The 27,667-nt window shown below is 38.6% G+C and overlaps 1 protein-coding gene across 2 annotated transcripts in view; it reads right to left on the minus strand.

Moving 5' to 3' along the window:
- Nucleotides 1-13,635: 13,635 nt before the first annotated feature.
- The window catches only part of LOC111147410 (dpy-19 like C-mannosyltransferase 1), a 97,225-nt gene continuing 83,193 nt past the window's right edge, over nucleotides 13,636-27,667 (minus strand). Inside the window, exons 17-23 of one of the 2 annotated variants that reach the window (XM_022503417.1) lie at nucleotides 26,514-26,538; nucleotides 25,437-25,556; nucleotides 23,879-24,053; nucleotides 23,029-23,128; nucleotides 21,536-21,661; nucleotides 16,273-16,446; nucleotides 13,636-14,892 (exon numbers count right to left, since the gene is read on the minus strand). In XM_022503417.1, the coding sequence (XP_022359125.1) occupies nucleotides 16,290-16,446; nucleotides 21,536-21,661; nucleotides 23,029-23,128; nucleotides 23,879-24,053; nucleotides 25,437-25,556; nucleotides 26,514-26,538 (703 nt within the window). In that variant the 3' untranslated portion in view covers nucleotides 13,636-14,892; nucleotides 16,273-16,289. Of the gene's footprint in view, nucleotides 16,447-21,535; nucleotides 21,662-23,028; nucleotides 23,129-23,878; nucleotides 24,054-25,436; nucleotides 25,557-26,513; nucleotides 26,539-27,667 lie in introns of both variants that reach the window. The other variant, XM_022503416.1, reaches the window with a different exon arrangement.

A 27,667-nucleotide genomic window follows, 5' to 3' on the forward strand; every position in this document is an offset into this window, starting at 1 on the left:
TCTGTCACATAGCTCAGAAAGAATCTTTAATAAATAACCACCCATAACAAATACTATTTATTATATTGTATTTGTTTTGTTTTGTTTTTATTTAAGAAAGGTAGACTGCCACATTCAGTGGCTCATTTGGATCTGTCTGGAGTTTTGGAAGCTTGCCTACACTATGTTCTTCTACAAATGGACTTTGAGGGGTTGATTGGATGTTCTAATAGAAGAACACAACTACTCTTATAGCCTTGACTGAAGAATGATTTTCCTCTATGGGTGCGGTCATTCTCTTCAATCACGCATGCTGCTTTGGGAGGTACGAACTTGCAGCAGTTAGGAAGGGTGGAGACACCTGCCTGACCAACCAGAACAGCCAAATCAACCGTGGCATGAATGGGGTGACAGATGTCCCAACCAGATCACCCTCTCAACCTGTCCCCTTTTTTAAGGCTCCAAGCATGAGGACTCCCGCATATTCCTGGGTCTCCTATTTCAATGATTTTTTGTTTTTCTAATAGTGGGAGTTAAACAAAGAAATCATTCCTTACATTCAAATTAAACTTCCTGCTATAATTTTCAGTTAAAGATTTCTGCTTCCACCTGAGACAGAGTAACCAGAACTAGTTTATCTTCCTACTGAAATGACAACAACAACGACAACAATGACCAGCAGACAAATTATATGAAAGGAAGATTTTCAAGTCACTGGATATTAAACAATGAAGAACAGTGATCCCTGAGATGGCTAATAAGGAGGTGAGCCCTATAATTGCCACAGATTACCTTGAGAGAATTTATAGCCTGGAGCATAAGAAAGAGGAAGCCACATAGGGCCTGATGGGCCCTGTGAATTGAGAGTCTGGAGACAAGAAGGGAGCTGGAGCTGGTAAGATAGGGTACAAAGACAGGAGAAAACTGCACAGAGAGTAGCCTGTTCAGGGTCCTTTGGGTATGTAGCACAGTAGTGAGTAGTATATACGTTTAAGGAAACTACACAATGCTGGGGGAGAACCATCTGAAAGATTGGAGAACAGTGTCCAGTGCTCACACTGGACTATGACCAAAGCCTGTTCCTACCAGGCAGAGGGGAAAACACATAATTCATGGCACATTGGGAAAGTACCTAGGGAAGTCATACCTCAGTAGTGGGAATAAGTAGTCCTAAACTGAGCACAGCTCTGAACCCACCAAACACACACACACACACACACACACACACACAAATAAATCCCACAAGGATCTTTCAAAAACCTCATTGCATCCCCGAGCAAAGTTTAAGGATATTTATAGGGATATAAAAAATAATCCACACTAAGCAGGATAAAATTCACAATGTTTGGAATCTAATCAAAGATCATCAGATATGCAAATAAACCAGAAAATATGACCCACAATGAGGATTGATCAATCAATAGAAACTGACCCAGAACTAACACAGATGATAGAACAAACAGGCAAGGACATTAATAATGCTTTAATAAGCATTTATTTTAACTATTCCAGTATGGTCAGAAGTTATCTAAGGACACGGAGAATATTTTTAAAAGACCCCAGTGGAACATCAGGGAGTGAAAACTGTGAAGTCTAAGAGGTGAAATACTTACTCTACATGGTGCCCCCAGCAGACTGGACATTGTAGAGGAAAAGAATAGTGAGCTCAAGCACATGGCAATAGAAATGATACAAAATGAAAGGGAGTAAAAAGAATCTCTGCCCCTTACTGCCCCCAAAATGAAAACAGCATCAGTGAGCTGCAGGACGGTCACAGGCAGCTAAATTTTAGGTAGTTGGAGTCTCCAGAAAAGACATTAGAGAGAGGGGTGTGGACAGAAAATATATTCCTTCAAATGAAGAAATAACAGCTTAAAATTTTTCAGATTCAATGAAAACTATAAACCAGGGATGAAAAGAACTCAATGAAATCCAAGTGCACACACACATACACACGCAACAGCATTAAGAAAACACCCAAACTTCAAGACTTACTACAAAGTCACATTAATAAAGACAGTGAAGTACAAGGATAGACAGACCAATGTAACAAAATAAAGAGCCCTGAAATTGACCCACAAAAAAAAAAAAAAAAGAAAAAAAGAAAAAGAAAACTACACCAAGACACATCACAATGAAATTGTTTAAAAACAGTGATAATGGGTAAGGCTTAAAAACATCCAGAGAATAATGACAAGTCACATACAGAGGAAAAAAAATAAGAATTGCAGCAGATTTCTTCTTGAAAATATTGAGAGCAGGAAGACAATGGAGGAATGTCTTGAAAACACTGTACTGAAAACCTGTCAACCTATAACTCTCTACTAAGTAAAAACATTTCAAAAGAAGGGCAAAATAAAGACATTTCATTCATACAAAGGCTGCAAGAATTCATCTCCAGCAGACATACACTGCAGGAAGTGAGAGGAAGTCCTCCGTACAGAAGGAAAATGATACTAGTTGGAAATCTGGAGTTACACATATGCGTAAGGAACATGAGAACTGGTAAAGCCATGAACAAGCATTACGATTTTTTTTCTTACGATTTAAATTTTAAGTCACTCTTCCTTCACTTGGTTCTCCGTGCAAGCCCTTCTTATAAGTGAAGATGAACTTTTACCCATCTCTCCTTCTAATTCACATCCTCATTTCTATGGATTTTTATTCTTACGATCTCACTCTCTATAACATTAGGACTTGTGCTTCTCATTCTTCTAGCCTCTCCCCACCTTCCTGAGTGATGCAACTAAATGTTCAGAACAAGTACCCTTCATACCAATAAAGCCATTAAGTGCCTTGACTGTCACCTGCTCTAAAGAGCTTTTGATTGCTTATGAAAACTTTTACCTTACCCTTGTCCTGGAAAGTTGTGGTGCATAGTAATGTATTAAAGTTTCTGAGAAAGTCATTACTAAAGCACTTTATGAAATTTATCCCAGCATTTCCTCTAACTTATTGACTACAGGATTCTCAGAACACAATCTGAAAATTATTGATCCTACTCAACATCCTTACTTTATAGATGAGGAAGCTAAAATCCAGAGAAGTAAAGTAATTTGCCCAAGATCCCACAGAGTGATACAGCAGAGACTAATACTTAAGTCTTCTGGAATCAGTCCAGTGTTCCTTCGTCAGCACTCACCCTGAAACCTTGGAATTCTCAAAAATTTCTTTAGGAATTTCTTGTCCGTCCAAAATCAATCTCATAGATTTCAACTTGGCCTTTCGCCATTAAACTTCTTTCCCAGCATAAAATTCTGCAAATCTAGTGGATGCCTGGGCATTTGGACAGGAATCAAATCTTCAGATCATAAGCCACTGCAAGGAGAGCAAGCTCGTTGTGAAAGTGCCATTTGAAAAGACAATGTTGGGCATCCTCAGAGGTGGCAGTTCTACTTGAAACTGGCAGCCATTTTTCTGTCATCACTTAGTCATTTTCCTGTTCAGCTCAGAAGGCAGCCCTGGCTCTGCTGGGAGTGACAGATGCTCTATTGAACAGAGCCCCAGTCCGCCGTACCCAACCAGCCCCGCTTTGCACAAAGGCTGAGTGAAAGGGGCAGATGTGGAGCCAGACTATTTTGACAGGGGGTGGGTTCCCCCCTCCCCCTTTCTCCCAAAAAACCTTTTTTCTCTCCTTATGTTTGGATGAATTATTCCTATTCTCAATGAAAAGCAGAGAGGAACAGAAAGAAATTATTCCAAAAGTGTTGGGGAGACATCTGGGAGAAAAGTACAAAGAAAACCTCAAAGATTTTCAGCATTAGAAATGGTGAGTGAGCGGATCCACCCCAATTTGCTCATCTGCTGGGTACTATGATTAAGGGAAGAGAAACAGAGAGAGAGATTTTATTTTTTAAAGCTCTCTGCTACTTGAGCTTGATAGAAAATTCATTTCAAAGAGAGTTCTGGTCTTCTGGTTGGGAAAAATAACCTAACAAACATGTTTGATTAGGATCATGAAACCCTCTTGGAATAGATCGCCCAGATAAGAAGGTTAGATGCACCAACTCAAATCAGAATCTCGAAGAGATATTAGCCCTCCTGGGCTCACTGAATTCACAACAGCAAAGAAACAGAAACAACCTAAAATGTCTGAGAACAAATAAGTGGATTCTTAAAATGTGGTCTATACATACAGTGGAATATTATTCAGCCTCCAAACAGAAGAAAATCCTGCCATCTGTGACAGCAAGGATGAACTTTGAGCACAGTAGGTTACGTGAAATCAGGGTGTGCCAAAAGGCCAAATTCTGCCTAATTCCACTTATATAAGGAATCTAAAATAGTCAAAGTCATAGAAGCAGAGAGGAGAATGGTGGTTGTCACAGGCTTGTGGGAGGAGGAACTGGGAGTTATTAATCAACAGTTATGCAAGGTAGAGTTCTAGAGCTCTCCTGCGCAACACTGTGCCTGCAGTTAACTACAGGGGGACACACAGTTGAAATGTTGTCAGCAGGGCAGATGTCGGGTTAAATGTTCATACCACAGGGCCAAGGAAGGAAGCTCGGCCGTGAACAAGTTCCTGAGGTAGAAATGGGGGCACAATGACAGTACCGCGAGGCAGGCCCTCCTCTCCTTGCTAACCTCAGGGAGGTCCGGGACATGATGTAGCTTGTGTTAGTGGGTGGGAGTGGGGGGGCTTTAAAGTGCAGTTCAGGGCGGGAGAGAGAAGAATGATAGGGAAGATACTGGCATGGTAGGAAGGCCAGCCAGCATGATTAACAATGTCGCATGTGGCAGGATCCCAAGAAGGAGTTTATTCTCACAGTAAACGGGAGACTGAACTCAGAGAGCTGGCAATAACCTGATCAAAAATTACGATCTCATTTAAACCTCACACCCAGACTGTGAGGACCTATTATCCATATTTTAGAGACAGGAAAACAGAATTGGACATGTTATTGCGTTTGCCTAAGCTCATGCAGCCTTGTATAGAGACTGGTAGAACCAAGCTGCCTACCCCTCTCTGACCCACTCCAGCTCCTGGGCTCCTGGCCAGTCTGCTTGTGATAAAACTTGCACATCCCTAAACCTCACTCTCTATCTCCTTGGGATGGCAGGGAATGCGACTTATTTCTTTTCTAGTGTTCTCCCACTACCTGACATGCAGCAGGTACTCAAGGTGTAGACACTAAGTTGCAACCCCCACCCCCTACCCCCCCAAAAAAAAGAGAAGAAAAAGAAAGAAATAACATCCTATTTAAGTTCTGTCATGGAGAATATTTTCCAGATAGTTCACAAGTTAATTAATTTGCCCGAGATTACATAGCCGGAATGTGACCCAGACATGCCTCAATAGCACATTTACTGTGGACCCTCAGCCAGCCTCCCAGTGGTTGCTGTGGGCAGAGAGATGGCAATTCTTCTCCCCCAAGGGTGAGATCCCAAAGTCAGGGTGAGATAGCAGGCAATGGGAGGTTGGGTGAAGGAAGAAACCAATAAAGGAGTCAGCCATTCATCCAAAAAAAAAAAAAAATTTTTTTTTAGCACACAGACTGTAAATGATAAAGCCTCTCAACTTCAGGAAATTGATTCTGGCAAAAAAAAAAAAAAAAAAATCTTTGTTCAGCTTGATTCTTCAGCTTGATTCCCATGGGGATCTCTGGGTGATAACAAAAGCTCTGTGGGCCTGGAGTCAACAGGAAACAACAGTAATTGTTTTGTTTGCACAAATGTAAAGTGAATGTCCTGTCATCTGGCACCAGAAAAAAATTTGGTTTGAGTCTCAAAAGTAAGAACTAAGGAGCACCAAGAAGACACTGAACTAGAAACCCCAGCATGCAGAGAGCACACCCAGAGAGGCACAGGGCCCTGGCTCTCCCACAGGCAGCGCGCTTCTCTGCTGGGGTGTGTGCGGAGTTGACATTGTCACATCATTTCAGCCTCCTCATCTGCTGCCATCATGGGTAGGAGGAAAGGGAGGCAGCTGGCATTGATTTTACTCTGACTATAAAACGTTCACATACAGTACCTCATGCAATCTTCTAACAGCCATAGGAGACTGGTACGATTTCTACTCCCCGTTTTACCCAAGGGGAAATTGGGCTTTCCAGAATGTAACTGACTTGTGCTGGCTCATAGAGCTAAGTGTCAGAGCCTAGATTCCAACCCAACTTCAGTGTATGATCAAGCCCATGCTCTTCTCACCTTACCCAGGTGACAGGAGTGCCTTGGGCTAGGACCCAGAGAGCTACTTTCTAATTTCGGCTCTCATACTTGAGTAGGAGTGTGAGCTAGGCAAATCGACTTCCCCTCTCAGAGCCTCAGTTTCTTGATTTGAAAACATTTGTTAACCTTGACCATGCCAGTCAACATGTTCTTCTAACAGTCTGTGGTTTTGTTTACCTAAGTGGCCACTGCTGGCTTTTTAAATGAGACACCCGTTTCCTTCATCCTTCTTGTCCCTTCAAATTGAACTTCACATCATGCACAAGTCTTAAGGGAAATCCTATTTACAAATTGTGATTGCCAGAGAAATTGAGGATTTCTTCTCTACTTCCTGTCACACCTATTGGGGATTGTTCTTTTCATGTGGGTTAGCATCTGAGAGTGTCTACCTGTTTTTCCAACATTGAATACTTGTTGACGAATATTTATAAAATGTTTACAGTATAAATAATTACCAGTGGTGCATGGGTGGCTCAGTTGGTTAAGCGTCCGACTCTTGATTTCAGCTCAGGTCATGATCTCAGGGTTGTGAGATCGAGCCCTGCATCGGGCTAACACATTTGGTGTAGAGCCTGCTTACAATTCTCTCTCTCCCTCTCCCTCTGTCCCTTCCCCCTGCTCTCTCTTTGAAAAAGTATAAATAATTATAATAAAATTACATCTACATAACCACTACCCTATTTCAAGGAACATAACCTTCAACTCTGAAGACCCCAGTGTACCCCTCTTCCACCCATCCTTTGCGAGATGACTACTAATCTAATTTTGTATTTATTATTCACTTGATTTTCTTTGTATGTTAGCATGTTTCAGGTCCTTAAAAATAGATTGTTTAACTTTACATGTTATTGAATGTCCTGTAAATAAACTCAAAATTTGCATAATTTCTTATGCAAATTAGATTTTTTGGGCCTAATAATAGTCCCCTGAGAGTCATCCAAATTGTTGTCTATCGCTATTTTAAATATTTAGTAAGACCCTTTATCTATCTGTTCTATTATTTATTCCAGACACATGTATAAGTGAGCTCCAGGTTTTCGGCTATTATGAACCCTTGGCAATGACCTTCTTAGACAATGTCTCCTGATGCACATGTATAAGAAATTTCCTGGGGTATATGTCTAAGGAGTGGAGAAGCTAGGTCATAGTATGTACATTCCCAATTTTAGCAGGTAATGCCATTTATTTCCAAAATAGTGACCTTCTACAAAGAATAAAGGAGACTGTGCTTTTCCACCTGTTTCCCAATGTGTACATTTTTTAAACCAATGTCCTGTTATAAATGATATTATTATGGTTTCACTTTGCATTTCCCTGATTATGAGTAGGCTGGATTTTCTTTAATGATTCTGGCTCATTCACATTTCTTTTTCTGTGAAATGTCATGTCTTCGGTCTCTTTTTCTAATGAGTTATTTGTTTCTTACTGTTCATCAGAGTTCTTTATTCTGGATGCTAATCAAGTATTTTCCACACATTATGGCTTGCTTCGCTTTCTTTATATCTTTTAGTGAACAGAAGTTAATGACCCTAATTAATTGATTTATCCTTTCTTCTAAAGGTTTTTGATTGTTTGCTTTTGTTTTGGAAGTCCTTCTTCTTTGAGGAATTCCTCCTTGAGGGCATGAAGATATTACCCTATGCTATCTTCTAGGTTTTCTAGTACTCTCTCTCTCCTTTTTAGGTCCTTCATCTATTTGCAATGTCATTTTTATGTATGATGTAAGGTAGGAAAATAATTCATTAATTTCCATGTAGATAACTAGTTGTCAGCCTCATTTGTTAAATATATGCACATTTGTTCTTGAGCTATCCTCTTTTATGAGTCAATTTGTATATCCTTGTGCCATGCTTCTTATCTGTTGTGATAAATCTTGTTATCTGATAGGAAAATATTCACCTATTTCATGTCCTTCTTCAGACTTGTCTGGACTGTTCATCCTTGAAAACTTTACATTCAGATTGGAAAGCTCCATAAAAAGCCCTATTGGTATGCTGATTAAACTATAGGTCAATTTGAGGAGAGCTGGAATTTTTCTATCTTATGTCCAATTTATTCTTAGGTTCTTGTTTGTATCTTTGTGCATATAATAAACCTGGACTTCCCTATTACTGCATTAACCCCACTCTGCTATGGGTATTAATGTTATAATCACCTAAAAAAAGGAATTCCCTAATTGTCCATTCTCCATTTGTTTGTATAAGATTGGAATTATCAGTATCTTGAAAGTGTAGTAGAACAGACCTATAAAATTGTCTAGGTTATGTTGTTTTCTTTAAGGGCAAGATGTTTCTTTAAAATTATTAATTCATCTTCTTTGCTGGAAATGAGATTGTTCTTAATTTCTATTTCTTCTTGGGTCAGTTCTATTAAGTTGTATTTTTCTAGAAATTTAACCATTTATCTAAGTGTTCAAACTTACTGACAAAATTGTTCAGAATATCCCCGTTATCTGTTTACTCTTTGCAGCTTCAGTAATTTGCTAATCCTAATATTTTATGCCTCCTCTATTTTGTCTTCATTATGAATGATTTTAAATAACCAACTTTGGCCTTATTGATCTCTGTTTTCTATTTCATCAAGTTCTGCTTGTTATTTCCTTTCATGGGCTGGGGAAAGGGGATACTGCTATCCTTTGTTTATATTTCTGACATAGATAATTGAATTCATTTTTAGTTTAATGTGCATTTTAGACTAAATGGGAAAAAAGTATACTTCTAGACATTCTTTAATTATACTGCACAAGCTGTGGTATATAATTGTTCTGGTTTTTTTTCCTCAAATTTTTTTCAGTTTTTTGATCATGGATTACATAAAACTTTTTGTATTAATTTCTAACATAAGGGGTTTTCAATCATGAGTTTGTTTTCAAAGTGCTATTTGGTTCCACATATGATCAATTTTTTTTTTTTTGGACAAGTATTAAGCACTCATCTATGCCAGGTATTGTTCTTGGTGCTTGTGTTACATCCCTGAACAAAACTGACCAAAAATTCATGCCTTTCTGGAGTTCACATTCTATTGTCAATTCTTGGAAACGTCCCACATGCTTACCTGGAATGTGTATTCTCCCCTTGTTTGGTGCAGTTGTTTTAAGTATAGTCATTAAATCAAGATTCCTTTTCTTATTACTTGAATTATGTATATCCTTACTGACTTTTTTTGCCTGCTTATTATATCAATTTCTAAGAGAGGTAGGTTAAAATTTTCTGGTTTGTTTGTGAATTCATCTATTCTGTTTTTAATTACCACCATAGGAGGTATATCCTGTTGAAAGACAAGAAAACTGATTCTCAAAATGAGAAACATATCTTATCTCACAAAGTTTGTAAAAATGGAGCCAGGATTCCAACTTAGTTGTCTCAATTATGACAATATTATGTCACTGTCATGTTTCATTTAATATCCTCATATAGCAACGACACATCAATCGCTCCCCATATGGGAGGAATTTCCTCTATTATACTTTAACCAAATTCCTAGAGTTCTCTGCTTCTCGGCCAGCAACAAATCTTAAGCCACACAACCTAAACCAGGCCAGTGAGTCCTTCCTCTTTGTCATATTGCTTTTTAAAAATAGTTCTCTGGTGACTAGTCATGTCTGAATGTATCAAAATAACTAGCCAGAATATGTCTTGAAGTTAATTTTTGTTTTGCTCTTTGTCAAGGATATCCTTTCTCCTATATATATTAATCTCATCTAAAGGTACTCTGAATGTCCTTATTATTTCATCTCTGCCTCTAGAATATATAATCTTCCATTTCTTTTAGTTCAAATAAATAATTTTTAGTGCTATATGGAATTTACTGCATTGTTTTTTTTGTTTTTTTTTTTTAAGGTTTTATTTATTTATTTGACAGAGATCACAAGTAGGCAGAGAGGCAGGCAGAGAGAGAGAGAGGTGGAGGCAGGCTCCCTGCGGGGCAGAGAGCCCGATGTAGGGCTCGATCCCAGGACCCTGGGATCATGACCTGAACCGATGGCAGAGGCTTAACCCACTGAGCCACCCAGGTGCCCCAATTTACTGCATTGTTGAATGAAGTATGATTTCCTTATTGAAAGAATTTATTGTTGAATTCAATTTGTATGAATTTATTTGTTGAAGTTGAATGAAGTATAATTTATTTCAAAAACATTAAGCATTACTACATGCCAGGAACGGTGCTAGGAGGCACTGTAGATTCAGAACATAGTTAGATAGTAAGATAGAAGTCCAGGACACAATGCAGTAGAAAAAGTCTTGTTATATGTGTGGAATATAGGGGTTATAGGAGCATGGGCAGTGGGGGCAGGTCACTCAGCCAAGGGGTAGTCTGTCAGGGAAGGCTTCATGAAGGAGGTGACACTTGAGCTGCATCTTGAAGTGAAATACAGTCCAGGAAAAAAGAAAAAAACTGTCTGGGAAGAGAAGAAACATACTTCTCCACACTAATATTAAATGGACAGTGATTTTTAAAGAAAATTTATTTTAATTTTTTGCCATTATATTCCCATTTTTCACTGACGCTCTACACAGGGTTTATGAATATGAGACATCTACTCCATGGCAGGGATCTCTAACTGAACACAGCATTCTTTCCACAGCATTGAGTCTACTCAACATGAGGTTCCATGATTGATAAAGTAGAAATAGTCCAGCATCCTTTATAAAGGAAAGTATATATGAGAGAAACTTGCTGACCATTTCTGATTTGACTGGGTGGAGGAAATGTGGAAAGGGTGGATCCAGAAGTGAGGCAGAGAGGCCAGGTTCTAAAATATCACTTGGACAGTTTTAAAAGTCCCAAATCATAGGCCACACCCTAGACTGATTCAGTCCCAGACTCTGGGGGAGGGAGGAAAAGATTCTATTTCCGAAGCTCCCCAAGTAATTTCCAATGTGCGGCAAGTTTGAGAATGACTGCCATAAGGGGTCTTTGTCAGAAAAAGTCTAATTCATTATAGATTTAAAGGGCTGGAAGAATTACCAAATTGCACTTCCTGGGGATTATTATTTTAGGGCAAAAGGGAGGCCTCTGATCTGGACTCTGGTCAATAAGCAGATACCAAAAGTGAAGACCTGAGGGGTCTGGCCAGTGAGCAGGGGATTGTCACCCAGAGGCAGAGCCAGAGATGTGAACTGTGTTGATAAAACCAAGCTGAAGAGTTGCCTTTGGGCACTTCTTTTTTTTTTTTTTTTTAAACTAGTTTTAGTGGCCTAAAGCCAACTCTACTTAAAAATGGTCATTTCTTGCTTTCATTTCTTTCAATGTTTTTAGAAATGGCTAAGTACAAAAGCTTTAAGGGCAATTGGCATCACAACTGAATGAGCTTAATTTCGCTACATTGAACTTTTTTTTCAAGGCATTAAATTTGCATACAGAAAAAAAGCCCAGGTACTTAAAAATCAATGAAATGATATTATGCTCAATTAAAAAGAACATGCCTGCGTAAACAAAATACTTGGTAGTACTACCATTTATTTGAAAGTCATTTTGACAACATACTGCTTCTTAAAGTAATTAGAATTTGGGGTTAGAGATAATGGAGTACAGAAAACACTGCCTTGAAAGCAGAGCCAAAGTCAATACCATCCTAATCTCTTTGCACAAAAAGGAAAATCTACCTTTTAACTACACTACAATTACTCAAAATCTTAAGAGAAAAAGACTTCAACTTGTATGTTCACTCAGAATTTTTCAATCTCTTATGGAAGGAAAGGTTAAAAGAAAGAATTTTCAAGACCTTCCTATGCCTTAATGTCCTTTTCAACTCCAAATGTAAAACTGTATTTGCACTGATATAGTACTGTGAAATAAAGACCAATTCAAGAATGTAATGAAGTTTAAAAGCAGCTTCTCTTTTCTCTGCACAGGGAACAATTTTACTGATTTAAATTAGAAACTCCTAGTTGTGGGGAAAGGAAAAGGGAAGGCAGAAGAGAGAAACAGGTGATCCGTGACTCAAAGCTTGTCCTTAGCTGCTCTCTAATAGAGGGAGAAGATTGAAGATTTCTGGGGCCAAACAAAGGTAATAAAGTGAAAACTGGAGTTCTAAAATCCACACACATCATTGAATTTATCCATTTTCTTCTAGATAAAGTAATTTTACAAAAGGAAGTTCGATTTTAAGGGATTTCTCTCGTTTTTATTTCTCAACTGAAAAGAAAGTGTTTGAAGCCCAGTCTAGTTTACAGTTTCAAAGTATTTGAATGATCATAGCCACCTGCTCAGCAAACACCATGTAAATAAGCTTCTTTAACATTCTGGTTAAAAAATACCTTATCTGTTCTTCACTCCTCGCAAGTTCCGTTGAGGCAATGCCCCCAAAAGACAAAGAGGGGGCTCTACAAAATTCAGTTTCCAGTAGAGGGACCGTGTAGCCTATCATGTGGGATAAATGCTGTCAAGAAGGGAACTCCCTCTAGAGGCCAGCCATCCACATAGTCTTGCAATCCATGAGAGCAGCCGCTCTCCTGTGGTCCCTGGACCAAGAGCATGAGCACTACTTGAGACATGGTTAGAAATGTAAACTCTTGGGACCCGTCTATTTAGTCCATTTGGGCTATCCTAGAGACAACAAAAATTTATTTCTCACAATTCTAGAGACTGAAAGTCCAAGATCAAGGTGCCAGCTGATTCAGTGTCTGGTGAGAGCCCTCTTCCTGATTCATAAATGCACCTTGTAGTTTTAACTTCACAGTATGGATGGTCCAAGGGAGCTTGCTTGGGATTCTTTCATATGGGCATGATCCTATTAGTGAGGGCTTTACCCTCATGACCTAATCACCTCCCAAATGTCCCATCTCCGAATACAATCACCTTGGGGTTTAGGATATCAACATATGAATTCTTGGGGGACACATTCAGACCACCTCACCACCTGAAGAGAACTGAATCAGAAGCCTCTGTGGTGGGGGGGCAGTGACCTGGGTTTTAACAAACCCTCCAGGTGACTCTGAGGCACACTGAATTTGAGAACCACTAAACTAGAAATGCTTCACTCCCAAAGAGCTCAGAGAAGGAAAGTGTCACTGTGTAAAGGAATTAATTATACAGGCATGAACTAAGCTAAACTGTCTTTCCTCCAAGCAGATAAATAAGTAGATAAAGCTGATGCTTCTATCAAGCAAAAACATGGAGATATAATTTAGGAAATATAGGACCACACTACAGTTTAATTTATGAGAAAAAGCTTTCAGTAACTCTAAAATTATCCCCAAACTATGACTTTAAAGGATAATTGTGTCCCTCAATGTAAATGCTAAAGTAATGTAAATGTGTAATGGCATAAATACAGAAGAGTTTGGGTAACCCCAGTATCTACAGGGCCCCACTGAAGAGGACTAAGCAGTTTCATACACCCCACTGTTGGAACTCTTCCCCACCATTCAGTACTACAGCCTGCCACACACCAACTTCATGGTTATCTGACTACAGAATGACCCTGAACATATTTTAAGGGTCAAGGTAGAAATGAAAATAACAAAATAAAGCCATGTTCTAGATTTTTCATGATCTTTTTTATTGAACATACATAGTACATGTAAAACTGGCATAAAATTCATAAAAATACGATACTTCCATGTGATATCCCTTTATTCCTGATACAGCCTTTCACATTCTCCTTAATATCATTGTCCTATTTTAACACGATACTTTTTCTGCGAAGCATTTTTAGAGGCTTTTCTGCGTATAGAAATACTGCCCCCACTTTGTTTTTTCATATGCCACAACAAGAGCTATTTTTACCACCTCCTTGCCCATCCTTACCTTCCTCATACTAAAGCAAAAAAATATTTTCAAATGCTAAAAATAAGTAGAATACTGAGCTTTAATACTGTTTTGTCATGTATATGGAAACTACTACTATTCTATGTTCCCATAAAAGATACTGATCTTCTACAGCACCGGCTGCTACCAGATGGGACCAAGGCTGAGTATGCCGTGTAACCCAAGTCCTCTGTTCTCAACTGGCCTAAAATACACTCATAGCTCGCTGGTGTAGTTATGTTAATAAATACCGTTACAAAAGGGATTCTCATGGGGAGGGGAACAACCCAAATTGACCACTTTTAACTTTTCCCACCATATGAAACAGTCAAAATGGTATTTTAATGTTTTTCCTGTACAGAATTTCCAATCATTACACGTGACCTCATCAGGAAAGGAATGATTGGAGGGTGGGGAGAAAAGACAGTGACTTTAAAAGTACAATTTTTAAAAAACCGGCAGCGCTGCGTGTAGGTGACAGCCCTGTCGGCGTGAACAGTGGCACAGAGAGCGGAGCGCGCTTCCCTCCCCCCGCCCACGGCGACTCTCAGCCACCTCGGCCTCATGTGCCCTCTTCCCATTTTTCCGGATTGCTGCATCATTGCTCAAATTCTACTCCTAATCCATGACTCCCCAGCTGCTTCCCTATTTTCTGAAACTGGCAGAAGCCCAAGAAATAAAAGTCACGCAGCGAGCGAGGAGGAGGGGGTTGGCACCTGAAGACACTGTCGGCAGCTCCCGCTGGAAGGAGGCTCCCTGGAAGCGGAAGCGCGGGCTGTGGGGCAGGCTGGGGGCTGCCCACTCACCAGCCCAGGCTGTCCTTGCAGCTCTCTGCTCTAAGCAAGCTAGTGCTTCCCCCAGACCAGGCTTGTCCTTGGGCTCTGGTGAGAAGGCAGAAAGGGAACAGCTCTTCAGTGGCTCCCAGGAGTGGGCACCGGAAACCATCTCTGAGGACTCAGGTCTCAAGGACAGTCCACAATGAGGTTAATCTGCCTGTGGTTAATAAAGAGAACACTGTATAATTAAATGTGTAGTCCATCAGAGTCATGGTTTGCTTAGAATTTAAAATCTTAAAACCATTTCTCAGAACTATGAGGATTCACCGTTTTGAAGAATCTCATTTCACACAAATTAACTTCTAAGAAACAAAAATTCATACTAGGAATTCAGAGCAGGTTTGGGAATCTTTTAAAATAAATAAATAAGAAGGAAAAAACTTAAAGAGGAAGGTTGAGTATATTCGTTCTTCATACTGAAATGATAGTTTTGGGGATCAAAATTATAACGTAAGGCTTAAGGCTTTGTCTTACTAAAGACAGGCGATTTAAAAAATAAAATATAAAATTTCCATTCATTTCTCATTATGGGTTTACTTTTTTGACAGAAAAATTAGTCATGTTTTACTGTATCTTAATAGTAAAAGAAAAACTACACATACTACAGTCTACTGTTCCACTGTAATTTGTGTCTATTCAAATACACACTAGTTTGCAGATGCATCATCATATTGGGTCTTTCAAAATAGCTGTTCTTAAAACTACAAACATGAAAAAATTTTACAGTGGTTTAAAGGTACTAAAATATAAACATCTGAGTAATACCAAAAATCAGAAAAACACAATTGCCATTAATTTTTTTTTAACCAAGAATAAGTACTTCCTAAGCAACTAAATGAGTAAATAACACTTATTTGACAAAGAATGCTGGGAGAGAAAGAGGGAGAAAGGAGAGAGAGAAGACACGCTAATGCCACAGGGTTGGTAATTACAGGAATTTGATCCTGACCACTAGATCCAAAAATCTGGATTAGTAATGGGCAGGAAATGCTTCATTAACAAGAGCAACAATAAACAAAAGAACATGAAGAAGTGAAACAGAGAACTCCACATAGCAAATACTCATGTCTGCCCCATCTACTCTTACGGAAGTTGTTGACAGGGGCCCGACATGACGGAGGAGCTTATGACAGTCATGGAGATGTCCAAATGACAAGAGGCAGAAAAGGAAGCAAGGGCCACTAAGAGTCCATACACTAAAATCAGCCCCTACAATGGTCAGAACTCACGATATTTTCATACCTTTCTTGTCATGAACCATCATATTTCTTACACAGGCAGCTTTGCTCACTCACTTTAGCACAAATATTTAAGTCAGGTACAAACATATACTCATTTGCATAGCAAATTTTAAGGGTGCATTGAAAGAGTAACCAACTGATTAAGGTATAAGTATTTTTACAATCAGAACAACATTTGAATTGACGAAACAAAATGTTTTCTATTTGAAAACAGTTACCTATAAAAGTTTTTGGGATTTGAATTAAAAACAAGGCATGAGTTATTAGCAAAACATTAAAAACCATGACTGATGTACTTCTCTGTGGGCAGCAGTCATTCTTCTATAACTTCTAAGACTTTGTAAACACTGTTCTGGAATACAGTGGTGAAGTGTGGCTTGGAATCCTTCACCAACAGGTTACATAAGGGAGGTTTCCCAGCATTAGCAGGATCTTCCACGTCCCAAATTTCAGGCATACTGCACCCAGGCCTAGAGAAATGAAGGTACAGATTACAAATCAAAGTACATGAAGCAAAAGCACACTTTTTAAATTCCTGCCCCCATTTCGTTTTTTCTATGTAAATTAAGTTGGTTAAAAAAATCCCATTGTAGTTATTTATATTTATTTAAGCTGCCATAAATTCTCTTTAGAACAAGGTGAATGCAGCAAAGTTGACTATAAAAGAAAGAAACAGACATACAAAAATACATGAATTCAGTTGGTGGGGTAAGAACCATTTTGCTTAAATTCTGCCTCAGCTACTTAGCAAGAATGTGGCTTTGGATAGCTCATGAAGTCTCTCCCGACATTTGTCAAATGGGAAATACCCATTATGTGGGCGTGTCATGAGGACTTACAGAGAGAGAGAGAGAGAGAGAGAGACTGTATCTAGCTAGTGCTGTGCCTGGCACACGGTAAGAGGTTAATATATTATACTGACTTAAAAATTCTAATTGACAGATATGCTTAGGTCAATTTATGCAACTTCCCACTGCTGTCTCCTAGAATGAGTCAATTTAAAGAAAATCCAGTGGTGTTCAGCTCACATCTTAGCTAAATGCACAATTAAATTTTAAAAGCAATATATTTTATAAAGAATAGCAGAAGTGAAATTGGTATTGTATGATATTTGTCCCAATAACTTCTGCAGATAATTGTAACATTTATTTTCAATCTAAAGCAGTGTTCTAGATATAACTGTTGGCTTTCAGAAACTAGGGTTTACAAATTTCTTTTTTTTCCTTTTTATTTTTTTTTTTGGTTTTTGTTATGTTGACGATTTTTGTGTTCTTATATTCCAAAATGTGACTCTTTTTTAAGGATGGTGATTTTTATGTCTCGTATAAAGAAATCTTCCCTATCATGATATCACGAGAATATGCATTGTGCGTTCTTCTAATGAAAGTTTTAGAGTTCTGCTTTTCACAGACCTATAACTTATCTGAAATTATTTTTTCCATATGGTGTGAAGTAGAGATTTAAAATAATTTTTTCCATAGAGATAGCCCACAGCTCTAGGTCCATTTATTAATTATTATTTATCAAATCCATCCTTGCCCACACCACTCAGTACCTGGTACAGTGCTTTTGAATCTTTATTACCGGTTTTATAATGACCAGTGGAACAACTGATTCAGGCAAGAATCAAGACTGGATGCAAGAGCTAGCTGGTGAAACGCTGTCGAGAAAGAGGACAAACATACAGCCTCTAAGGATCTCCACAGATCTCTTACTAATTCTGAAGGAGATCTGCCTCCTTAACAGATCAAGCGGTCAAACTTAAGCATCACCAATGATAGAACAAAGTGATCTCTACCTCCCCAAGTGACTTATGGACTGTAGACAACCCTTGTGGGGTAATTAATATTTTTGCCACAATTTGCTAAACTCGATCTAGTCATGCTGAAGGAATTAGACAAATCCAAACATGGAACATTCCTAGAAGACCACTGGCCTGAACTCTTCCAAACTATCAATGAAAACAAAAAAGGTGAAAGGGTGTTCACAATTTCTTATGGGCTATTTGAGAAATTAAAAAAAAAAAAAAAAGAAAAATGCAAAACACAGAAGATTACAGAGAATTGGCAATTGTTTAGGTTTTGTCATGGCTGCTTCACTTTAAGAGAAAAAAACATTTGCAGCATGTCCTTTTTATTCCCAAAGGCAAGCCACTCCCCTGCTCTGCACCACAAGGCAAGCACCATGGCAGGAGTACATGTGTTCTTGTCTTCTTAATAACGTCTCTAATTTAAAGGTAACTACCATTCCAAAACTGTCAAAATATAGGCCTATCAAAATAAAAAAAATGAAAGTCACTGTCACTTCCAATGCCATTTCTCAGAGGTGGCCTGTGTACACAATCTAGCACCCATTCTGCAACACCTTTTTAATCCAAGTTCAGACACATGTGCATATAAACGTAAGCACGGATTTATATACGTAGATGCTCCCGGGTTGCTTTTACAAAAATGAGATTATTTTGGGACTCCTCACTTGGCAAGAAAATGTGGCCATTTTTCCACCTCAGCACCTAAATATCTGATTCATTCTTTTTAATAGATGCTAGTACGTCTATGTATTAACGAACTACTCTTTTATGGGTGCATATTCTGTTTCCCATTTTGCCATTGTAAAGTGATGCTGATATAAACTTTCTTGTGCTGGTATCTTTCTGCAAGCTAAACTTCTAGAAGCAGCACTATCACTACACCACAAGGCTATACAATTTTCACTTTGTCCCTGTCAGATTATCTCCCAGAAGGTTTTACTAATGAGTGTTCTCAAGAAGAGTATAGAGGGCATTTTTTACACACCCTCTCTGACATCAGATTCTAAAACACTGAGCACTTATGATACTAAGACTGGGCTTGGGTTTTCTACCACTTAATTTCCTCACAGAGGCCGAGGCCCAGCTGTGACTGTACTGCTGGCCATGGATGGTAAAGAGCACAACACCCCACAGAGAAAATGGCCTAGTTCCCGAGTTCACCTGCTTTCAGGAAAAAGAAAAGGCTAAGAGCTGCCTTCATGAGCTCTTTCGGCCTAAGTGTAACACCCTGTTGTCTTTATCTGAGTTTTCTGAAGCTCCCCCAGGAGCCAGCCAGCTACAGCTTTAAATAGCATTATGGAAAATGGGAATAATTTTCTTCTGAATTCATGTGTTTTAATTTTAATGTCAATTCTATTACTGGAATTAATGAGAAAGAAAGAAAACTAAGAATAAAGCAGTAGTTAATTAAAAACCCATCTACAACTTGCATTTGAGTATATTTTCATACTTGTATTTGAAAACAGGGTATTAAGTATTTAAAGAATAATCAAGCCACACAATTAAAGCCACTGGTACTGAGATCACATAAATATAGTGCTCACCAATGTGCTGGGCACAATTTAAATGATAGATATATACAGAGTCTCTCTTCCCTTTCCTCTCCTACTGAGTCCCCATTTGTTCTCCCTGTTCTGACACACTTTTCTGTTCCAGTAACCTATAGATGTCTAAGGCATAACTGACATGGACAGTGGGGGCCAAAGCATTAAAGATCCTAGCTCTGATAGAAAGTTCTGTCAAGAAACTCAGTTGTGCTACTGCACTAAATATTAGTCCTTCTTCCCTTTCAGTCCCCGGCTTGGTTCCCTGGCAGAACAGAAGGTACAGCTTGTGTTTTGTTTCAAGGTTTAAGCAAGTGCACCTGCCCAAGGTTTCCTGAGATTTATTATCAGTCTGGCTTAAATCTTGCAGTATATGAAGAGTGTTTTTTTAGTTACTGAGGAAAACAGATTAGAAAAAGTCACTTCCTTAGCTTCCTCCTCTCCATTCCTGCTGGAAACAACAGGGGCAAATCCAGGTCCAGATGGGGAAATCGAGCACACACTCCCACCCCAGACTCTCAGTCTTAGTGCCCATAAGTGAGTGCTAAATGGAAATGATCCAAAGTCAGTGAATTCACTGCTGACCTTGTTTAGTGTACAAGATTTATTGCCATATTTCCTAAGTTTGTCTTTCATCCCTTCTGGTATACAAAACAGTGCTCTGCCCATCAGAACATGAGACCACTACAGTGAGGCCAATCCAAGGAGCTGCAGCAACATTTTAGAATATAAAGTGCCCCGGCCTCTGCAATTCCCACATATTCAAAACACTATGCACCGTCTAGAAAATGAAGACTCTTGAATCAAGACTCATCATTAGCTTGGGGACAAAAAGGTCACAAAGCATTATTTTTATGTTCCAGTAACCTATAGGTGTCTCAGGCTGATCACTGAACTAGAGAGTGAAGCCTAAGGCGATAAAAGAAGATCCCAGTGTGGGTGGAAATCTCCAATCTACGTTCTCCTGATTGCAAATGTCAACCCACCATTCATTTATTTTACAATGTTCTCATAAAATTGTTATGAGAGATGCTTGTGACTTTTTTGTCCTAAGTTTATATAACCAAGTTAATTAAAAGTGAGAATATGAATTTTAAATATATTCTTCTGTTCATAAGGAACTAAAACATTTTCTCAATTATGACTCTAAGAACATTTTGTATAGATCCTGATTAAATTCAAGTCACCTGGGACCCATTCATAGGAAAATCATTTAATAATCAACAACTTTGTGCGTTTCCTTGTGGGCAATGCAGACAGCTACTGTATCACAGAACGATTCTCACTCCTGAGTCAATATTTAATTATTTTGTCTTAACATCCTTGTGTATCACTGAAATACATGGTGAATAAGTATGATTAAGCCACAAATACAGCAACCACCAAAAGCCTCTGTTTAGTTAAAGAGTAGTGAGAATTTTTAAAATAATAGTATTCCATAAAATACTCTTGATCTGTAATGAAACTACTCATGCCTGTGCTCCTCGTGGAGCCAGTGCTCTGGTATTTTAATAGCAAGCTACTATCACCAGTTGTCTAGTCACCCAGGTGCAAGATTTCTAAACAGTCGACTTCAAAATTCATATTCGCTTTGAAGATCTTACTAACTTTTGCTATCCTCTGCTTAGTGGATTTCTCTGAGTGGAAATAGTTTTTAAAACTATAAACCCAAGAGAATGTGGGTCACGGTAAAGTTAATTATTTCCCCACTCAAATCAGATGTGGAACAGCAAGAAAGAAGGGTCGCTGTAAGGTGACGCTGGGAGGGGGGGCCTGTCCCTCACAGACACGGTACAGAGTTGTGGCGTGCGACTCTCAGCTGCCTGCCTTACTTCATTATAGTGAGACTCACCATTATTCAGTTGCAGACTCTGCAAGTATTTTTAAAAGAAAATACATCAAACTTTAAGTTAAAAGTTTTTAAAAATATCAAAGGCAAATATGAGCAATTTGGGAAATTGTCAGTCAGTACCAATATAATACATTTAAGGTAGTGTATGCATGCAAATCATTATAAAAGAAACATTTGTAATGACTAGAAAGGAAAGAAATTCCAATTCAAATAATGATCTAAAAAGTTTTTTTCCACTTATACTGCGCTGAATGTTACATATATCTCACACATACGAGTAAAGCACTTGCCAAAGACTGAATTAATTTTTCATGTCTTGTGAATATAAAATACTAACTGTGTTGAATACTCACTTGGATCTTCTTATACACCAGGACTCTTCTAGAATGTAATAATTCACTTGTAACTTTATCAATTCCTGCTTCACTTCTTCGGCTGCTTTTCGACTATACATTGAGTAAACTATTTTCGTTCTGGCTCTTTAAAGAAAAATAATTGGGCAGAAGATTTTCAAAATTAAAAGGATGCAATCAATCTATTTGGAAGAAAGCACTGAACGGGAACAAGAGGAAAGACTCCACAGAAGAGTCATGTCAAGGGGCGCCTGGGTGGCTCAGTGGGTTAAAGCCTCTGCCTTAGGCTCAGGTCATGATCCCAAGGTCCTGGGATTGAGCCCCACATCGGGCTCTCTGCTCAGCGGGGAACCCGCTTCCTCCTCTCTCTCTCTCTGCCTGCCTCGCTGCCTACCTGTGATCTCTATCTGTCAAATAAATAAATAAAATCTTTAAAAAAAAAAAAAAAAAAGAAGAGTCATGTCAAGAGAATTCTTCATAGAATTCCTGCTTCGGGGCATCGGGGAGGTCAAAAGAAAAAGCAGAAGCATAGCATAAGAGTCCTGGGAGAAGAGGTTCGGTTTAATGCATCTCTGCATTTCCAAACTTAGTCTTTCTGATTGTTTGCTTGCTTAGTTTTGTTCTGTATTCTCTGTGACCCTATCACACATGAGAAGATGGCGCGCTGTGCGCAGATGCACACAAACATGGCTACCAGACTACGTTAAGGCTGCAATGCAGTCCCAACTTCGACAGCAGCCAGAACTGGCATTAATAGCTTTCCATTTTATTCCTAGATTGAGGAAACAAAAAACAAACTAAATTTATTCAACACAATTGTTCTGGAAATAAGCTTACTGAATTTAATTTTTAGTGAAAGATTTTTTATTTATAAAATAGAAGTTTCATTGTTACACAAAAGAACAGATTAATAGGATTCACCCAATCACTTAGGAAATGAATAGCTTGACCTATCCCAGAAATTGCATGAAAATTAAATCTATGTCCTTTTCAAAGAGAACACAATACTCTAACTTATGAAAAATATTAAGAATAAAAACCAAGATCATTCTAGTAGGCTATATGGGTGAAAATCAGAATAAAACCCTCTTTGAATGGGATTCCATTTCAACTGACTCCTCAGAATTCAAGAGAAATAGCCAAAAGGAAAGCTTAATAAAAGCTAGCGGCTCATGAATCTTCTGGGGAGCTTAAGGACAGTGATGCTTAATAAGGAACTTGACATCTTGCAGCCCTCTTGACCTGCAGAAGACGGACATGCTATGATTTCATTCTGAAGCCTAGTAGAGAACCCCAAAGGTTGTAGTTTTATTGCCCAATAAACAGTTTTGTATCTGACTCAGTCCTCTTATTTCAGCATTGTTTTCTCCCCTAATTTTATCAATCCCTGTTCACCACAGCCTTCTAGAAACACTCCTCATTATTTTACCAGTTTCCTCACTCAGGATCTATGTGAGAAATTTGTTTTGGTGATGTGAGAACTGTGTACTAACCTTAACCCTGCATCTTCATAGTGTGGATGGTTCACAACGGGCCGAAGCGCAGACAGCTTCACACTTGCCATGGTGGGCATGGCACCCGCAAACACCGCGTCTGCAAAGCAGCAAAGGCAGTCTCAGGAAGACATTCAGTGAGCATTACAAGGTCTCCTTCTGGTCAACGCGGTCACTTCGCAGGTGAGAAAGGGGAGGCCCAGTGAGGTTCACGACTTTAAAGATTCAGTGGAAGACCCAGACTGAAGTCAGCTGGCCGGTAAAATGGCTATCACCCTCCTGGTTTGGGTAAACCATTTCCTTTGGAAGTTAGAGCCTTCTCCTTTCATCAGTGAGGAATTACGGGGTGTGGGTTTGTTTGCTTGTTTGTTTATTTTTGTAATGTCCTAGACATTTTTCCTGCCTCCAGGAAAGAAGTGTTAGATGGACTAGGAAAGTTTTATAGCACCAAGAATTCTGGAAAATGATTTAAAATGCAGTCATCTGATACTCAGATAACAATAAAATCTCCCGTGAATAAAATGTCATTTTCCATGAGTTTATTTCAAGAAGGAATGTGCAGGATTAAGATTAAAAACTCTTTCGGAAAATAAGCACAAAAAAAATTATTGTAAATCATGCCACAGAAGTCTTTTTGAAAAACAAAAACATTAGAATTTATGGGGAAAAAAACCAGAATAGATTACTAAAAAAATATAACATTTCTTTTGCAAACCATTTAAGTAAGATTGACATCTCTCTTTTTCTGAATAACCTAGAAGCAGCATTGCCTACAAAGAGTAAGGTCATTGGAAGTAATGTGGGTTTAAGATTTTGCAGTGGTATATAAAACTATGGAGAAAACACATACCTGGTTTAGTACTGTATTTGATCCATTCTATAAGTTCTTCTTGTGGCAAATTGCTGAACTCCCCTACAATATTCCATTGGGTTTGCAGATTTGCTGAACCTTGTATTGACATTGCTGCTAATACAGCAAAAACAACAGCACCAGGATGTACTTTGCAAAAGAGCCATCCAAACAGCTGAAACAAAATGAAGACTATGTTGATAACTGTTAGTACAAAGCAGCCTGCATCCAATCAACAAAAATTCTTCCCAGAGAAGAACACACTCTCTGGTAGAGTCCCAGATAAAGAACTAATTATCCCGAGAGAAAGTTCTAGAAACAATGACCAGAGGGATTAAAAGAATTTTGCCATTAGCCTTACACAGATGGGACATAATTTAAGAAGCAGTTCTCTCAATTTATTCTAATTCCAGGTTCAGGTAAAGCCAGGACCACCTCCGTAATTTGCCAGGCCCAACGCAAAATGAAAATGTGGAGCCTCTTATTCAAAAATTATTTAGAAGTTCAAAAGAACAACAGAAGAGCATCCAAGTAGGTGTAGGGTCCTTCTGAGGGTGGGCCCTCATGTGTTTGCAGAGGTTCCACACCTGTGAAGCCTGCCTGGTGCAAGGTCCTCTATCTTCAGTCATGGTGCAGGTTGGGATTTAAGAGGCAAGGGTTCCCATTAACCTCATTTCCTGCCCCAGCCTGGAGGAGTCAGGAAGGAAGTCTTCATCCCTAGGTCAGGCCTCAGGTAAGCAGTGCTTCTCTAATACAACACCACCATTCTGACTGGGAGTCTTGAGACTGGCTGATATTTTCATTTAAATAGTCCACACTCAATAACACTTTGTCCCTATCATTCTCTCCTTAATTTCTCTACATGTCTGTTTTTTGAGGGCATATATGTTTTTTTGCTTTTTGATTTCTCTATTTACCATTCTACCCTCATCCCTTGAACATGCTATAGATGCTTAGTAAATATTTGCTAAATTTAAGAGAACTTCTGCTGCTGCATCTTGGCTAATGGTCTGATGAAAAGGGGATACTGTGTAGAAGCATAAATCTGTGGATACAGAGCAAGGAGGCAGTTGGCCAGGAAAAATAAGTAGCAAATAACCAAAATGGCTTACACTAAATTTTAAAAAAGTCAAGTCAGGGATGTGCATACAAATGTATACTCGAGTGAAAAAAAGGTTTTTAAAGCTTGATGCCGAAAAAGAACATCTATTTGAAAGTAAATGCAACTTGAAATCACTGGATGGAATTCTTTGGGGTAGGAATAGCAAAACAATAAAAAATTATTTCTACAATGGAGCTCTGTTTTCTATCAACATCTGTAGAAATCATTCATGAATTCAGCCTACACTACTTGACATTTATTGTATGCCAAACACTACTTTAGAATAAATGACCTTCTTTGGCCTTTGCCCTTTAGGAAAAATTAATACAAAACCATGAAGAACTTTCACTACAACAATTTAAAGACTTTTAACTCAATATTATTTTAGGGCCATTCAATAACAAAGGTGGGGGTAAACTGATCATAGCAACTATAATTCCAACATAACCATCTTACCTGTCTTGAACAGATCAAGGAAGCCATAACACACATGTGTGGTGTCAAGAAGAGTTTTAGTCTCATAATTAAAATACCGAGGACTGTATATGCTAACAGCTGCAATGCATGATAAACTAGCTGAAAGAAAGAGAAAATATTTTTTCATTCCTACTATTTGTGAAGTTTAATATATTGTTAAATAGATGAATATCCAGAAAAGGGCAATTTTTCTTAGTAACAATATTTTGATTTCTGAAATAAGTCTTAAAATTCACTTTCAAACTTCTCCATTTTATTAGAAGCTAAAATTATAAGTCAGTACTGCAAGTGGTTTTAGAATTTTGCTCAGAGTTAAGCCTGCAGTTAATAAAGCCCACATTTCTGAATCAACATTGGTGCTACCATCAGATTAAGACAGGAAAGTGGTAAACAAAAATAAGTACTGTTTAAGAACCAGAGCTCTGCCTTGGAGTAGCCATCAAAACCAGGCTGAAATGTGCAATACAGTATTATTAACTGTAGTCACCAAGTTGTTGCTAAGAGAGTAGATCTTAAAAGTCCTCATCACAAGAAAAAAGATTTTTTGTAACTTTGTATGGTGATGGATGCTAGCTAGACTTATTATGGTGATCATTTCACAATGTACACACATCTGATTAATTATGTTGTATATCTGAAACCAATATCATGTTAATGTCTATCATACATTTATTAGAAGTAAACAAAAACACAGAAAGGAAGGAAGGGGGAATGGGGGAATGGGGAAAGGGGAAAGAAAGAAGGAGGGAGGGAGGGAAGGCAGCAGGAAGGGAGGGAGGAAAACAGGTGGAATCACCAGGAGATGGGAGCAGCAACCATTCACACAATAAACTGGGTTATCATGAGGATGAGCAGAGCAGACCAAACGGGTTTCCTACTTAACTATTTTAACAAATTAATGGTTGTGTTTGTAATAGTCTCATAAAAACACATACAGACCTATTCTGAAGATGATTAATGACAATTACCAATACCTAGAAACTGGAACTAGGAAGAGAAGTCCAAATATACACAAACATTAAAATAAAGAGCATTTTAGTAATATTGAGTCTTTACCTCTCCGTGATCAAACTGGTGTTTCCTGAAATGGAGTAAGAAATACTACTATTGAATCATTACTGAAGCACTTACTTCAATCATTTGCATTATTATCTTACAAATATGAGTGTTGTAAGTTGCATATACAATATTCCAAGGACACATATATGTAAATAAAAATAACAATTATGAACTGAAACTGATGTCACAATCTTTTAAAGGACATTTGATTTTTTTCTAAAGGACAATGTTGCATACCCTGAACATTTGACTACATGGACAATTACTGGGCCAACAAAAGGCACACTATGGTCTATCAGATACCTCCCTGGGGATATTCTGGAAAAAGAGAGAATGATGTGAAGGGAAGCCTGAAGCCTTCCTACTTCCACACCCTTGCTTCTCATCACCAGTGGTCTCTGAGCTCCCCCATAAACTATAACTGCTACAGACATCATTCAGGAAACCACACATAAAAAAATGTTTTCAGCTGGGGCTTTGGAATATACAAATAGCCACAAAATTCCCCCTTTAGTTTTGCTTGACAGTTTTAATTTCCTGAGAAAATATACATGCTTTAATGCCTATATGCCCTCCCTACAACTCCCTCTGACCCCACAACCCCTCCCCCCACCATCCCATTTCTATGATCATCACAGTGATGCCAGCAATATTTTGGAAATGGGAATCTAGTCATGCCAATCCTTACTTAAAACCCTCCAATGGATTCCTTTTGTAATTAGAATAAACTCCCAAATCCTCACTATGCTTCCCATGGTCTTCCTGCTTCTCATTCTTGAAACTCATCATCTACCACATTCCCTCTCAGTCACCATGCCCCAATCACACTAGACTAATCTTACTCCGTCAAACATTAGGGAGACACTCATATTCAGTGCCCCTCTTGATAATCACTCCTATTCCATTTCCCTGTTTTATCTCCTCTAAAGTGTTCATTCATTGGTTTCTTGATTACCAACTGTCTCTCCCTACTAAAACCGACCCCTCAGGACTACAGGGTACAAACCCATCCATCCTCAATCCCATTGAGCCCTGATGGCACTGGAGATCCGGCAGTAAATAAGACAAGAAAATACCTGTCCCCTCACAGAGCTTACACAAAGTCAAGGGAGACTAACAAAAAGCAAATAAGCATATGTCACATAGTGGTA

This window comes from Enhydra lutris, unplaced genomic scaffold (assembly GCF_002288905.1).
Source record: "Enhydra lutris kenyoni isolate GAN:26980312 unplaced genomic scaffold, ASM228890v2 scaffoldscaffold16, whole genome shotgun sequence".
Taxonomy (NCBI): Eukaryota; Metazoa; Chordata; class Mammalia; order Carnivora; family Mustelidae; genus Enhydra; species Enhydra lutris.